The sequence below is a fragment of the Lactuca sativa genome, chromosome 3 (assembly GCF_002870075.4).
Source record: "Lactuca sativa cultivar Salinas chromosome 3, Lsat_Salinas_v11, whole genome shotgun sequence".
NCBI classification, from domain to species: domain Eukaryota; kingdom Viridiplantae; phylum Streptophyta; class Magnoliopsida; order Asterales; family Asteraceae; genus Lactuca; species Lactuca sativa.
The window spans coordinates 48,970,929-48,987,482 of NC_056625.2; the positions used below are offsets into that span (position 1 = coordinate 48,970,929).

At 35.4% G+C, this 16,554-nt stretch overlaps 1 protein-coding gene across 1 annotated transcript; it reads right to left on the reverse strand.

The window, feature by feature from the left end:
* Positions 1-5,568: 5,568 nt before the first annotated feature.
* On the reverse strand, positions 5,569-6,471 carry LOC128132752 (triosephosphate isomerase, cytosolic-like). Its single transcript, XM_052769687.1, has 4 exons — positions 6,468-6,471; positions 6,126-6,249; positions 5,915-5,999; positions 5,569-5,784 (listed from the first exon to the last, which is right to left on the reverse strand). The coding sequence occupies exons 1-4, from the start codon at positions 6,469-6,471 to the stop codon at positions 5,584-5,586; spliced, it is 414 nt and encodes a 137-aa protein (XP_052625647.1). The 3' UTR covers positions 5,569-5,583.
* Positions 6,472-16,554: the final 10,083 nt, after the last annotated feature.

Genomic DNA, 16,554 nt, shown 5'->3' on the forward strand with positions numbered 1-16,554 from the left:
GAAGAGATGGCTGTTGATTGGGTTCTTCAGTCACTTCCTAACTCATATAGTGAGTTCGTAAGAGAGTACTATATGATGAACTGCGACGCGACCCTTATAGATCTAACCTATATGCTTATTGCTGTTGAATCAGCAATGGTTTGGCGCAATAGAAAAGCAAAGTTGATTGGTGAATCTGCCTTCAAGAGCTCTTTGGATATAGACAATGGCAACGAAAGACATGCTATGATCGAAAAGTTTGATCATAAAAGAATGGGAATGTCTGAAGTAGTTCCACGTCCTGTCCCAAAAGAGTCAATTTTCTTTTATTGCCAAGAGAAGGGGCATTGGAGACGAAGCTGCCATATTTACCTAAGAGATCTAAGAGATGGAAGAGTCAGAACGTATGGCTTTGCTTTAAGTAAAATCCATTGACTAGCTCTTTTAAGCTTCTATTCTAGATTCTTCATAAATAATGTGATAAGATTACAATTGATGTTTTGTAGGATCGAAGAAAAGAAAGGAAGCTTAAGGGAAGAAGTGAGCAGAATCTAACCGTGAAGAAATGGATTTCGATCGCATTACTTGAATATTAGATTCTCGAGCCACTACTTAGAGTTAGAACTAGATTGCTAAGAAAGATGTATTAGCATAGTTTTTCAATGAATTTCATTGTAAGGACAAAATTTTTCCGCAATAAAATAAATTTTGATTTTATTTATTTATCCTTACAATGGCGTATATGAAAAATTGATGTTTGAATGTCTCTATTATTAGCAATAATGGATTTGATTCTTATTATGTTATTTATGGAAAGTCGAGAATTTACCAAATAGGGAGAGTTTCTCATCGCCCAAGTTTCAATTGGACAGAAACTTGAAATCATGCAACTTGATTGCACGATGAATGAGAAATTTCATATTTGGAAATTAGACTAATTCATTGACAAAGTGTCAAGTGAAGTACTAGGAGATCGAGTACACAAAGTTGTGTGTTGATCAAAGTCCACCATAAGAGTAACAAAGATATTCGTCATGATTTACTAAAGGTTTAGTAAATATGATTATACTTATAAGATTAAGTGTAATTCTGAATTGATTGAAAAGGTTTAAATCAATAGCAGAACGAATAAGAAGAATCAAGAAGGTAGAAAGATAAAAGTTTCTCCATTCTAAGAAGAAGGGAGAGTAGCTTTTATGCTTTATGATAGGTCTTAATGATTAAGAACCATATCTCAATTGATCCTCTAAGTGAGTCTTAGTACAATTGTATGTTTAAGAAGAGGAATCAAGAATTGAAGAAATGGTTAAATCAAAAAGTCAATCATACTTCGTTCCAAAACAAGTCTCAGAGTTAAGATTGTGACATTGAGTGATAAGTATAAAGAAGGTTTATAACAATCATCAAATGTGGAAAGTTTTGATGTCTTGGATAAGACAAAGACCAACTAGGACCAATTTATGAAGTGTTTTGATAAAAGCTACACTATCTCTTGAATATTTGTTTGTCAAGAAATGGTTATTGACAAGAGAATCTTATATGTCAAGGAGTCAATGGGAGTCTTAATGGTCTTGAAATGTTTCAAGAACAAATCAAATAAACCTTATCGATCATCACTAGCACACGAGTTAAGGTTTACAACCTATCATGTTGACATTATTTTGTTTCTGTGCCAATCCAATCGAGTTAATTATGCATGTGAGTCCTATGAGTTCTTATTTGAATGCATAAAAGGCAAGGACCTTGATCAATGGAAAGTACATTGATAAGAAAATGTGAGCTGCTTAACTACTTGGAAGACATGGTGGGCAGCTGTGCTACCATAAGGCAAGAAATCGAGATTAAGAAAGTTCGATCCACATGAGTTTCAATTTGTCGTAAACTTTGGTTTTAACAAATTCACATGGATAGGAACACATACACCATTTAAATCTAAGTGTCATAAGATTTCCTCCTTCATGAAAATGATTGTGAGGAAATGCTTTCACTAAGAAAGATTTTAAGAAGATAGTGATTGTAAAATTGCATTCTCGAATTCGATTATGGTTACGGTATCCCTTTCCATGATTTGAATTGAGAGGTTTGGCAATTAGTCTTAATTGTTTAGACACACATATGAACTATCTAAGGCAAAGGTGTATAAGTTCAAGAAGCCTTGATAAAAGATTATCAAAGCACTAAGTATTAGAAACATGAACTTAAGAAATTCAATAACCATTGTTTTTCTGAAAGTTAAGCTGTTTCTGAATACATGTCAAAGCTAGTGGGAGCATAAGTGTTATGTTTATAATAATCATCATGATAGTGGGAGCATAAATGTTATGATTGTATGATTATTAAGGCACATATTGCAAGTTGGCAATATTAATTATAGAAAACAAGAGTTATACCTTGCAAAGTAGTAAGGGTTATAAAGTTGTTTTGCTATAATTAAGGGAGAGAATATTATGCTTCATTTCAAATCTAAAGGCTTAGGTTGAGAAATGTTAATAAATTTAGTCAAAGGTACATAGTGTGTTCTTAAAATTTTGATTATGTTACGGCATTCCTCTTCACAATTCGAATTTTGAGAACATAGCAAATAAAACATCATGCGTCGTGTCCCATACGCTTCGGGTATAGGATCGATTGCAAATGCCTTAATGTTTGACCATTCTAAAATTTTCCAAATGTCTAGCGCATTTAGAGGGAAAAAGGACTAGAATCGGTTTTGACTAAAATAATTAAACAACTATCAAAGGACAATCCAAAGTTCGACGAGGATTGGTCGCTTGTGAGTAGTTGGAAGTATAGTATTGGAAAATATGGAAATGTTTCCATATTGGATGGACCATATCGACATTATTATGAATAGATAAGATTCTATTAAGAATGAGTTGTCATATGGAAAATATGGAAACGTGTCCATATGGGGAATTGAATATTGAAAATCTATGCCTAGATTAGAAACTTTTATGCAAAAGGATGTTCAAAGGAATGTACTTTGAGTGAGAGACATCATATCTAATGAATTGTCTTGTAACAATCTCCGATAGAGGACTTTGTAATATCATTGGCAATAGTCTTTGTGACTTTGGTGCAGTGAAATTACGAAAGGATCATTGCATAAAATGTTAGAATCTAGCATATTCTATAAGTAGCAAGAATTTGATATTCTTTCACTTATGGAAAAAGGATTTGGGGTTGTGAAATGAGAATGATTGGAAATGTGCTCAATTTGGTCTATTTCACAAAGTAAGAACCATAGGAAAACATTGTGTGCATGCTAAGAGCATGGGACAAGTGTAATAATTCAAGTAAGAAGTTGATTACCCGAAACGACAAATAATGAATAATCGATATGGTGATAAATAAAAGGAGTTTTATTTATGCTCAAAGGTTTGAGGCCATATGTGATTAGTATTATTCTTGTGTTTCACCTTGCATGTTTTGACTTCCAGAATAATTGAGTTCATTAAGAATAATCGAATTATTCGAACGGGCCACAGTCGTTCATATGTTGGAAGTAGATATGAAAGAAGACGGTCGTGAATTGGTGTGTGGATTGTCTAAAGAGCATTAGACATAAGCAAATGTTTGCTGCAACGTTCATGAGTGCTTATGAATATGAATTTGAGCATTGGATTAAACCCACGCTCACTTGGATCACTCCATGAATTGTATCACGAGTGATTGGTGAGACGATAACATCTTATATTCTTGAAACCGAGATGTGTGAGTTGTATCTTGCAAATCGGTTGCACATTGATAATATGTAAACGCACTAGTAACTTGGTGTTATAAAACATATTGTTGTGTGTGATTCGGTGAGTGAGTGCAAGTAAGCATTGTATCAAAGTTTATCTGTTCCTTTTATCCAAAGTAGGATAAAAGCGATATCTTTGGGCCCCTCGATGATTTAGTGATGACAAACGTAAATGCTCAGTCGGGCTAGGGCTAATTTGATTTGTTCAATTAGTCAGTCGTCATAAATCAAAAATCGAGATATAGTACAAAGAGAATGATTTGAAATCATATCTCATACGATATCTAGAATGGAGGAATATATGATCCCTTATCTAAGGACATGCGTATCTGATATGATCAGAGTTGACAGCGGCTTTGGAAAGCTACGATTGCAGATCAGGATCTGAAGTCATACGCATAATAGTTATTAGACGTATCCAAGTGGGAGACTGTTGGATTAGTGTCTAAGTCCATAACTATTTTGGTATGTACTTGACCCGATGGTGCATGGTCCTTTTGGGTTGCCTTCACCAAAGCAACTTGATAGGATGAATTATGGAGAGAAAGGATTAAATATGATTTATTAATATATTATGGGAATAATATATTAAAGGAGAAATCATATTGTTTAATTAATATTAGTCAAGAATTAATTGGTAATTAGTTTTGTGACTAAAAGAGATTAATTAAACTTAAGGGACTGGAATTGTAATTATAAGATAATTGCAATTGGGCCATGGATTGCCTTATATTAAGGAATGGACGAATTCTATGGGGAAGCCCATATGAAATCGTCCAAGGCCTTGAGGAAAGGGCTCCATGGGTTGCTTAGGGCTTAAGCATCCAAATTAGGGTTTCCTTGTTAGATAACCCTAATTGCCTCACTATATATAGATCCCTTAAGGACAAAAAACGTGGCTAAGCTTCTTGCTAGGGTTTCACACGAGTTTTGGTAGCCTCCATCCTCTCTCCTCTTCATCCTCTTGCTTATGGTGTTTGTGAACCATTAGAGGAGTGACACTTGTGACTCTAAGCCTTCCAAAGTCAATTCCACTACTAGAAAAAAGGCCTTTTACGACGCTCATTGCGCGTCGTAAAATGCTCAGACGACGCGCAAATGCGTGTCAAGGAAGGCCCTGTCATAAAGAGAGACGACGCGCTTTTGCGCGTCGTCTATAGACGACGCGCATTTATGACGCGCATTTACGACGCGCGGTTATGACACGCAATGCGTATCAAGGAAGGCCCTGTCATAAAGGAAGACGACACACATTTGCGTGTCGTAACCTTACGACGCGCGTGTTTATGACACGCAATGCGTATCAAGGAAGCCCCTGTCAAGAAAGGCCATGTCATAAATGAAGATGACACACATTTTTGCGTATCATAATTTTAAATGTTCTAAAAAAATAGTTATATATTTATTAATTTTTAAATTAAATTTGCATTTAATGTCTCATAATAGAAATAAAATATCATATACAAAAAATACAATCCATTGCATAAAATTTAATGTCATACAATTCTATCTTTTACAATATCTAAATTTGCATCTAATCTACTCTCTACATCAAATTCCAACTAAGTAAAGTTGCATCTTGCCTTTCATAATTCTTTAAGACTAATGCTCCAAACAGATGTTATATGGATAAGAAGTTTACATTGGCCCATCTACTCTGTGTTTCATACTAACAATTGAAATGAAGAATGCAACACTTGCATTTGCAGCATCTTATCTCTTTCGGCTTGAGCTTTCTTTTCCTCTTTTCCTCTTGCAACAAAAAATTACCAAAATCAGAATCACATAGAAAAGGCATATTGTGATTTCTTGCATTAAACACCAAAATCATAACTTTTGTGTGCAAGTTACTTATTATATCAAAGATAAAACAAGATTTTTGATTTTTGACATACAGTAGAAGCAAGTTTAGTTTTAAAATAATTACCAGGAATTGCTTTGGTTTGTGCAGCAACAACTTCCATGGTGGTTCCAGCTTCTCGTTGCTCAAGAGTCTCCCCAACACAAGCAATAACCTTCAAACCTTGAGATAGTGCGTATGCAACCTTGTCTCCAACAAACTGAATGAAACATGAAAAAGAAAAAAAACTTTTTCAGTAACTTGCATACAACACTGATTAAGATGTTCACAAGGAAAAGTGTGAATTGATTTGAATAGGCTGAGTAAAATCTACACAAGGAAAAGGGTACCTCATTAGTTTCATTCAATAGGGCTCTCCTTTCAGAGTGACCTAGGATGACCCAAGGGACACCCAAATTGGCAAGCATCTCAGCACTGTAAATATAGAAAACCAACTTCAGTATTTAGAAAGAATCAAGAAGAAGAAATCAGACATAGGAAATTGAAAAGTTTTAGAAAAAAAAAGGATGGTAATTTGATAAATGACACTTTGAAACATACCTAACCTCACCGGTGAATGCACCACCCTTCTTAACCCAACAATTTTGAGCTGCAACTTGGATTTCAGGCCTCAATTCACTTTTAACAGAGGTAAGAAACACAAAAGGAGGGCTCACCACCACCTCTGGTATGAAAAGTACTCAAAGGGCATTTACGTAATTTCACTTATTTATGGTCTCTTTATTTTACCCTTTGAAATTATGATGATATTTCAGGAAGTCATAACAGGAGCTGGCCACTCCAGTGCTATTGATTGGTGGGCAGTGGGTAAGCTTATTAATTTTCATGAATTAAAATTTTTCTTTAAAATATACACCATTTATTTGAATTACCTTCTTTTACCCATTTCAATACTTTAACTAATTTTTTATTATATTCTTTTTTTTATTTCATGTATTTTATTATATGAGATGTTGTATGTGTTGGATTAATGTCTAAGTCCATAACTATATTTGGTAAGACTTGACCCGACCCGGCATGGTCCATTTGGGTTGCATACCATCATGCACTTGGATGAGAGAAATAAGACACTTATGGTTATTAATATATTATAAGTTCTAGTATATTAATAATAAGAATAATAAGATTATTTAATTAGTATTGATCAAGAATTAATCTAGGATTAATTAAGTGATCAAAAGAAGACTAATTAAATATATGGGTTGATTGTGTAAATCATCCATACTTGTATAGTGGGCTATTGCTCCATGGATAATCAAGTTGGGCTAAAACCCATAGGATGGTCCATGGATGCTCCATGGTGTATTTGTACCCATGGATCCAAGGAAATGGAAAGTCATGACAATTAGGGTTTGCCCTAATTGTAACACTATATAAGCATCATATTATTCACCAAAATCGGCACTAGTGGGTGTACTAGAAGGGCTAGCCGATTTCATGAAGTGTGGGTTTTCTCTCAAGTCATTCCATGTGTTTTGATGATTGTGATTCCATTTGAGGTGTCACACTTGGGGCACTAAGCACTCAAGCTTCATGAAGACTTTCTACATCAAAGAGGTATGTATTCTATCTTGCTATAGTTAGTGTTTTGTATGCTAGATTAGGATAATACCTTGGAAGTTCTTATTTGCATGTATAATAGAGAAAAACATAGATCCAAGGTATTTAGGGTTGCATGTACACTTAGGGGTGTTAGAATGCTCAAAACGCAACAGTGGTATCAGAGCCTAGGCTTGTTTTCTTGTTATACCTGCAATAGAAGCTGAAAAAACGAATCTGGTGCTGTCTGGCCATCAGACTCGGCGAGTCCATGCCTAAAAAGTGATGAATTCGATCCAACTCGCCGAGTTGGTTCATGCACTCGACGAGTTGGACCCCCAGACAGCATATTTTCGAGTTTTTTGGCTAGAAATGGACTAGGAACATTACCCTAAGTTGTTTTTGATCTTATAAACTTGTTTTTGATGTGGTAATGTTCATGCTAATCCATTTTCAAAGATAATTGTCAATAGATTCATGTTTTGTATTAGTTTAAGGTTTAGACTAATTACATGAAAAAGTTTGATTTGAATTATCTTGTTCTTATGAGTTGCTTAGATTAAAAGAAATGTTGAGTGAAATAGTTGTTTTCAATCCATTTTAATCTAAGAGTTGAGTATAAAATGTGTTTGTGTAACTTGTCCTCAAGTTACATGAAGAGTCACATTAAAGACTCATAAAACTCATAAAGGTTGGCAATGGTTACAAAATGAAGAGTCTTGTGTCATTGAATAACTTTTTATGACTCCATAACTTGTCCTCAAGTTATGGAAGTTCAAGAGTCACTTCATTAAAAGGAAAAAATATGTAACCATAATTAAATCCATAAGTTATAAAATAAAGAAAAAGTTAGTTCTTTTATTAGTTTAAAGTCTTCCATAACTTGTCCTCAAGTTATGGAACTTGAAGAGTTTTTGGATTAAAACTACTTTAAACACATAAGTTATGGAATTAATTAGTTTTGAATAGTTTCAAAACTTGCCCTCAAGTTTTGGAATTTGTAAAGTTTTCAAGTATGAATACTTTAATTCCAAGTTAGCCCTAAGAATTTTAAAAGTTAAAATTCAACCCTTATACTTTATAATATTATAAGTTAATAATATATATATGTATAAGAGTAAAGTCAGTCTTACCGCTAGTACGCCTCATTCACGAAGCCGGTCTATAAGGTGGGTATAAGGTTGTTGCCTATAAAATGGCAACTTAATGGGTGTCCACTCTCACCCACCGCTTGCTTGACTGGTGGAGGGTCGTTAGCCGAACGGGTTTGACAGGACTAGAATTCTCCCTTCATTAAAAGTATTAATGAAAAAATACTAAGTAACTAAACTCTTAATAATACCCAATCTTAGTTACTTAGGAAAAATGTGAATAAGGTGCTAATCCATGAAATTGCACTTTACACTTTGTCTAAGTCGTTAGTGGAGCGTGTGTGGTTAACCGACACACTAACTTGGACTTAACAAGGTAGGTAAAGGGTGACTTAATATTTATCATAGTATCGATGGAGCGTGTGTGGTTAACCGGCACATCGATTGAGGGGTAATTTATTAAGGGTACCAAGTGATTTGCATGGTTACTTCACACCTCGTTTTGTGATCCTCGGCATCCCAGTCACAAAACTTGGAGGGCACACTCGAGATTGAAACATGCCATTGAACAGTTCAATGAATCTCAAAGATCTAGGAGTTTCAAATCCAATTAAAACCTAATTATACATTTCGTTTATCTTGGTGGAAATTGGTGAATCGTCATTCACCTACCTTCAAATATTTTATAGCTTGGATTACGGCATACCTCTTCTAAGTTATAAAATAGTTTGTTGGGTCCTAGCCTTAATATTTCATATTGGGTGTCATATTAAGGACTTAAAATCAACTATCTTGAATATCTCCCAAAACATGTCTGGTTTAGACATTTATGATCTTCCCAAATCTCTTGAAACAAGCTTTCCTAATGAAGATGATGTCCCATGGATATCATACTTCTTTCTCCTCCTCGAATTATTCTCCCTAACCCACAAGCTCTTGAAAAGTTTAAGGTCACTCAAGCCCTATTGGCAAGGCAAGGTCTAGGTGTGATCACATATTGGAGATGTAGTCACATATTGACAAGCCGGGAGAGTTGGGTGTCAAAGTCTTAAGAAAGTTAGTGGTTCAACTACTTTCTAAGTCACATAGTGAGTTCTTTTGGAACACCTATGAAAAAGACTATGACAAGACCCTTAATGATCTTATCTATTTGTTAAGATTAACTTCCTAAAACTTTATGGACATTGACAATGATGACATTGGATATCCAGTAAAGCATTCTCTTCCCAATGGAAAGGGATCGGCTATAGTCAACTCGGTTGACCAAATGGTAAAGAGAAAAGCTAAGTCTGTGATAGTCCTGTGTACCATTATCAAAGGGTCCATATGTTTGTATTGCCAAAGAAAGGGCATTGGTTGCGAAGCTGCCAAATTTACCTAAGGATGTTAAAGTCAATAAGTTTGACTCTACTTCAGGTAAAATCCACTATCTAACTCTGTTAAGTTTCTATTCTGAGATTCCTGATACATGATGTGACTGGGTCACATGGTGATGTTTTAAGAATCAAAGAAAAGTGAAGAAACTTAAAGAAAGAATATGCTGAATCTGATGGCGTAGATGGATTTCTATCGCATAGTTTGAAGATCGGATTCTTGAGCAACTTCTTAGGAGTTATGAGATATTGCTTAGGAATAGATAACAACAAGTTTTCATATGGATTGTAAGGATAGTTTTTCCGCAAAGTTTTAAAATAAAAGGAAATTTTTGATTTTATTTATTTTAAAATATCCTTACAATGGCATCTGTGGAAATTTTTGTTGCTTATAAGATTCCATTAGTAGCAAGAGTGGAAGTATGAAATTGATTCTTTCATTTGTGGTAATGTCTAAATTTACCAAATAAGGAAAGATTCTCATCACCCAAGTTTCAATTGGACCGGAACTTGGAATCATGCAAGTTGTATAGCATGATGAATGAGAACTTTCAAGTTTTGGAAAATTAAGACTAATTACTTGTTCACATGGATGTGTGAGTCAAGTAAAGGACTTAGGGATCGAGTACACATTCTTGTGCACTGATTAAGTCCACCACTAAAGATCGATAAGAAGAATCAAATAAGGCAGAAGGATAAAAGTTTCTCAAATCTGAAAAGATGGGAGAGTACTTTAGTATCAGTTTTTGTGATCATCTTAATGATTAAGAAACCATAGCACAATTAGTTCTCTAAGGAAATCTTAGTGCATTCTTATGACTAAGAAGAGGGATCTTGAATTGTTGAAGTGGTTAAATCAAGAAGATGAGTCATACTTCGTTCCAATACAAGTCTTAGAGTCATACTCCAAGATTGTAATTTGAGTGACATGTCTTAAAGAAGGTTTAAAACACTTGTCAAATGTAAGAGTAAAAGTTTTCTACTCTTGTACATTTGAAATTGGTAAGTTGTGATGTTTTGGATAAAACAAAGACCAACTTAGGCCAATTGTGTGAAGTGTTTGTCTTGATTAGAATCCGCACTATCTCTTGGATATTTGACAAGGGAGTCTTATATGTCAAGAGGACAGTGGGAGTCTTAAAGGTCTTGAAAGTCTCAAGAAATAATCAAGAGTAAAACCTGAAGTTCTTCGCTAGCACACGACTTGAGGTTTATAACCTATTGTGTTGACATATCTGTGCCCATTCCAGTTAAAGTTGGCTTTGCATATGAGTTCTTAGAGTTCTCAGTTTGTTGCATAACAACTTGGAAGCAATGGCAGGCCCTTGAGCTGCCAGGTGGCAAGAAGTTAAGATTGAGTTCAATCCATATGGTTTTGGATTTGTCATTATCTTTGTCTTGTGATTATGGTTTGACAAATTCATATGGGTAGGAACTCATACACCATATAAATCTAAGTGTCATAAGGTTTCTCTCCGATTCATGAAAATGATGGTGAGGAAACACTTTCACTAAGTAGATTTTAGCTAGATAGCAATTGTGATATTTGCATTCTCAAAGTCGTTAGTGGAGCGCGTGTGGTTAACCGGCACACTAACCTGGACTTGTGAGAAGTGGCAAAAAGGTCTAAACATTATGATTACGGCATCCCTCTTCATAATTGTTTAGATACACAAGTGTGCTATCTAAGGGAAGGTGTATGATTTTGATAAAGACTTATCAAAACAATCTAGTATCAGAAATCTGAACTTTGGTAAGAAAGTCAATGAAGTATTGATTTCTAGAAGTCCAACTGATTTCTGAGAACATGTCAAAGCTAGTGGGAGCATAAGTGTTATGCTAATAATCATCATGTTAGTGGGAGCATGATAATTATGATAAGTATTGCAAGTTAGCAATGTTAATTATAGAAAACAAAAGTTTCAATTGGGAAAAAGTTGTTTTGCTATAATTAAGGGAGAGGAAATTATGCTTCATCTCAAATCTATAAGCTTAGATCGTGAGGTTTTATCATTTAGTCAAGGATATATATGAATTTCAAGTTGGAATGGCTCAACATAAGGAAATTTTGTATATGGGTCCATTATTTGCGTTCTAAAATTCGATTATGATTACGGCATCCCTTTTCATAATCTGAATTATGAGAACTTGGCAAATTGAAATGGACATATTATAGCAAAAGGCTGGTTTAGTCTTTATGTGAGACATCATGAATCGTGTCCCATATGCTTCGGATATAGGATCGATTACATGTGCTATAATCATCCGTTCTAAAATTTTTCAAATGCCTAGGGCATTAAGAAGGGAAAAGGTTTAGAACTGGATATGACTAAAAGGATTAAACAATTGTCGAGGACAATCTAAGGTTTACCAAAGATTGGTTGCTCAAGGACAGTTGGAAGTATAGTGATAATTCTGGAAGGACCATATTGACATAATCTGTAAGGAGGCAACTCTTGTTCAGAAGTGATAGTCAAAATGGAATCTGGAAATGTTTCAAAGTTAGAAATTATTCAATCTGTGTAAGATTAAGGAAACTTAATGCAAGAAGGATGTTTCCAAGGAGATGATCTCCTTTGGAATGCTCTGTAATGGTTGTTGTCAAGTCTTTATGACTTTGTGCATAATCATTACAAGAGGATCAATGCATATAAGTTTAGAATCTGACAGATTTCAGTAAATGGCATGAATTTGGAATTCTTGCATTTGCAGTAAGGATTTGGGAGTGTGAAAAGAGAATCATTGAAGTTATGTTCAATGGATCTAGTTCACAAAGTAAAGATCATAGACAAACATAGTATGCATACTTGGTGTATGGCATGACTAGTGTTTAGAAAACATAGTGTACATGCTTGGAGCATGGGACAACTATTGTTTTAAATTCAAGAATAAAGTTGATAGCTGAAACAGTATACAATGAATAATGTGTAATCATATGGTGATAAATAAAAGGTGTTTTATTTATGTTCAAAGGGTTGATACCATATTGGATTCTATTATTATTGTGTTTCACTTTGCATGTTTTGACTTCCCGAATAAACTGGGTTATTCTTCCGGAATGACTAAGTTATTCAAACCATCCACAGTCGGTCATATGTTGGAAGTAGATATGAATTAAGACTGTCATGGGTTGGCTTGTAGAGGTCTAAGGTGTTGGACAAGGCTACAACACTCATGAGTGCTCATAAGTTCTGAGTATTGGATTCAACCCGCGCTCATTGGAATCACTTCATGGATTTTATCACGAGTGATCATGAGACGATAATATCTTATATTCTTCAAACCTAGAGATATGAGTTGTTACTATGAGTTGATAGTACATTGATTGCACGAAACCGCATTTGGTAACTCTGTGCTATAAAACGTGCCTTTGTGTATGATTCAACAAGTAGTAGAACAAGCCATATGAGTCGAAGTTTATCCGTTCCTTTTACCTTCGGGATAAAAGCGATATCTGTGGGCCCCTCGATGATTTGATGATGACAAATGGAAGTGCTCGGCCGGGCCAGGACTGATTTGATTTGTTCAATTAGTCAGTTGTCATAAATCGGAAATCGGGAAACAACAAATGGACAGAGAGAATGATTATAATCCATGTCTCAGTCCATATGATATCTAGAATGGAGGAATATATGATCCCTTATCTAATGGACAAGTCACTGACAAAGGTCAGAGTTCATCGACAAGGTCAGAGTTCGACAGAAGCTTTTGAGAGCTACGATTGCCAGTTGGTTCCTGAAGTCATACGCAATAATAGTTTTAGACTTATCCAAGTGGGAGACTGTTGGATTAATGTCTAAGTCCATAACTATATTTGGTAAGACTTGACCCGACCCGGCATGGTCCATTTGGGTTGCATACCATCATGCACTTGGATGAGAGAAATAAGACACTTATGGTTATTAATATATTATAAGTTCTAGTATATTAATAATAAGAATAATAAGATTATTTAATTAGTATTGATCAAGAATTAATCTAGGATTAATTAAGTGATCAAAAGAAGACTAATTAAATATATGGGTTGATTGTGTAAATCATCCATACTTGTATAGTGGGCTATTGCTCCATGGATAATCAAGTTGGGCTAAAACCCATAGGATGGTCCATGGATGCTCCATGGTGTATTTGTACCCATGGATCCAAGGAAATGGAAAGTCATGACAATTAGGGTTTGCCCTAATTGTAACACTATATAAGCATCATATTATTCACCAAAATCGGCACTAGTGGGTGTACTAGAAGGGCTAGCCGATTTCATGAAGTGTGGGTTTTCTCTCAAGTCATTCCATGTGTTTTGATGATTGTGATTCCATTTGAGGTGTCACACTTGGGGCACTAAGCACTCAAGCTTCATGAAGACTTTCTACATCAAAGAGGTATGTATTCTATCTTGCTATAGTTAGTGTTTTGTATGCTAGATTAGGATAATACCTTGGAAGTTCTTATTTGCATGTATAATAGAGAAAAACATAGATCCAAGGTATTTAGGTTGCATGTACACTTAGGGGTGTTAGAATGCTCAAAACGCAACAGTATGGTGGTACACCATTTAGAGGAAAGAATAGGCAGAAGACATTTGCTGATGCAGTGGAATCCCCTCTATGTCCTGAATCTTTGACTTCACAGTATCCATGTTCTTTGAGCTCTCCACCTCCAACTTTATTGTCTTCCCTGTCAAAGTCTTAACAAAAACTTGCATATACGATTCAACAACTGACAATCAGCTAAATTTTCAGTCAATAAATAGGAATTTAGGAAAATACAGAGCTTAAGTTAATAGTGTGTAATATGAATGAACAAAACCTAAGAAACTCTGGTGTAAACTAATACGGACACACAAAGATCAGTCAATTATGTGTGATCAAATGAAAATCAAGCCAATTGACACATGTATTTGTGTAGAACAATTGAAATGAGAAGTGATCGAATAAGATTCGAATCATGATCGATGTAGATACCTGTAGGAGACATCGGCTTGGGACATGATAGGGTGATCGTACACAACAACTTTATGGTCCTCCCAAACTCACAACCAACTCCAATCTAGATCCAATTCAGATGTGATGATCTGCTAAAGTCTTACCATCCTCGAGGATCTTTCCATCAATGATCAAAATCTGTTGATGCCATGGAATCCCCTCTTTCTTCTGAATCTTTGCCTTCACATCACAAATGAAAGGTCATATATGATTCAACAACTGACAAATAGCTACAATCTGTTAAAAAGGGTTAGGTCGTATGTGTCTAAATTCCAAATTTTATCCCTGAACCATATTTCTTAGATGAGATAATATGAGATTCAGTTGTTAAGATCAAATGGCCAACATGGGGAATCAACAACGATGAATAACAAAAGCAGCCACAGCCAAAAGGTCACAAACATTTGGAAGAAGAAACTTGAGGAGTGGATTCATGGATGACGGCTTCTGATAATAGCACTTAACTTGAATTTAGATACAATAAGTGTTAGGTCAGAATGACATTGTGAGATTTTTCTGTCAACAACTCAACATCAATGGACAACATGCAGAGACAACAACCATGAATAACAAGGTAACACAGTAGTTAAGAATGAGGTGGCAACTTCTGATAACAGCAACTAAGCACAAAGAAGGAGCCACATCAACAAAGGATGCGATTACAGACAGTGAGATGAAATGATAGGAACCTACTGAACCATGAATTAAACAAAAGAAGGAGCCACATCAGCAATAGATGCAATTAAGGCTTACATGATCATACACATATACCATGAACTTGTATTTATCTCTTAAAACAAAGTATTATTGATTAATAAGACATAATAAGAAAAAGAGTAAATTAAAATACACAAGTACCTTTGGTGGAAGACTATTCTAGCCACTAATCCTACTCCCAAGAACATTTTTGACATAACATTTGAAGATGCCATGGGACTTGGACTTCATGGCGCAATCTATCAAGCTCATTAAACCCTTGATTTGGCAGCATACTTGAAACCCTCACAATATCTGAAAAAATAAAAGGATTTGAAGCAATTAGTTAAAAAGTGGTAGCATGAAATGATTTAAGTTTCATCTGATTCATGAAATACTTCATCAATTCAACTTCAATGATGAGGATGAAGAGGGTGACTTGTTCCAGATCTTGTGCAAAAGACATGATTGCCCTTGGGTTTAAGCCAGGAGCAGTTTCAGGGAAGGCAGCAGCTGCCTTTGCCTTTGGGTTGAAGGCAGAGGATGGAGGGTGACTTGTTCCAGATCCAAGCAAGAGAGACTCTACAGTTGCCATATAGCTCGCTGCTACAACTCATACACATAAAATCGTTGTCATATATGAATCCAATCGTTGGGTGATTGAAGGCGACGAGGCTGCGTTTGCTTCTTAGAGGGAGGGGGGAGAGAAAGTAAAAACAAATCTCACAAATTAGAGAGGTTATCGAAGCCAGTAAGGGGAACACCAATGAAAAATCCAAGGGATTATTGAGAGAAAAACTGAGTTTTTTTTTGTTTAAAAGCTATCGAAGTATCATTGAATTTCCAATATAGGAGAATTCAGAAAGCAGAGAGATAGGTACCTGATTTGACTGGAGAGATTATTAGGAACAAAGGGAAGCCAGCGCGTATACGGAGGTGATGACAATAAATCGATTGACTGATAATTTGAGAGAGAAAGAGAAGACCCACTTGCTAGCGATTTAGATGAATAGCTGGCTTAGACTAAGGTATTTGAGGCTGTCGATCAGTTTTAGGAGAGAGACTATGAACGATATCTATGGTATAGAAGAAGAAGAAGACGGCGACGACTTGACTTTCTTGTTCACAAGATCATGAAATTAAGTTTTACCTAGTATTTTTTGGAGAGAATCGCTTGAATGTGGGGTGAGAGAATCATGAAGGCGAACCTTCGGAGAAGATGGAGGAGTGTAGGAGAATGGGGGAGAGACGAAGCATCGAATGGCTGAAAACCATAGTAATAGTTATA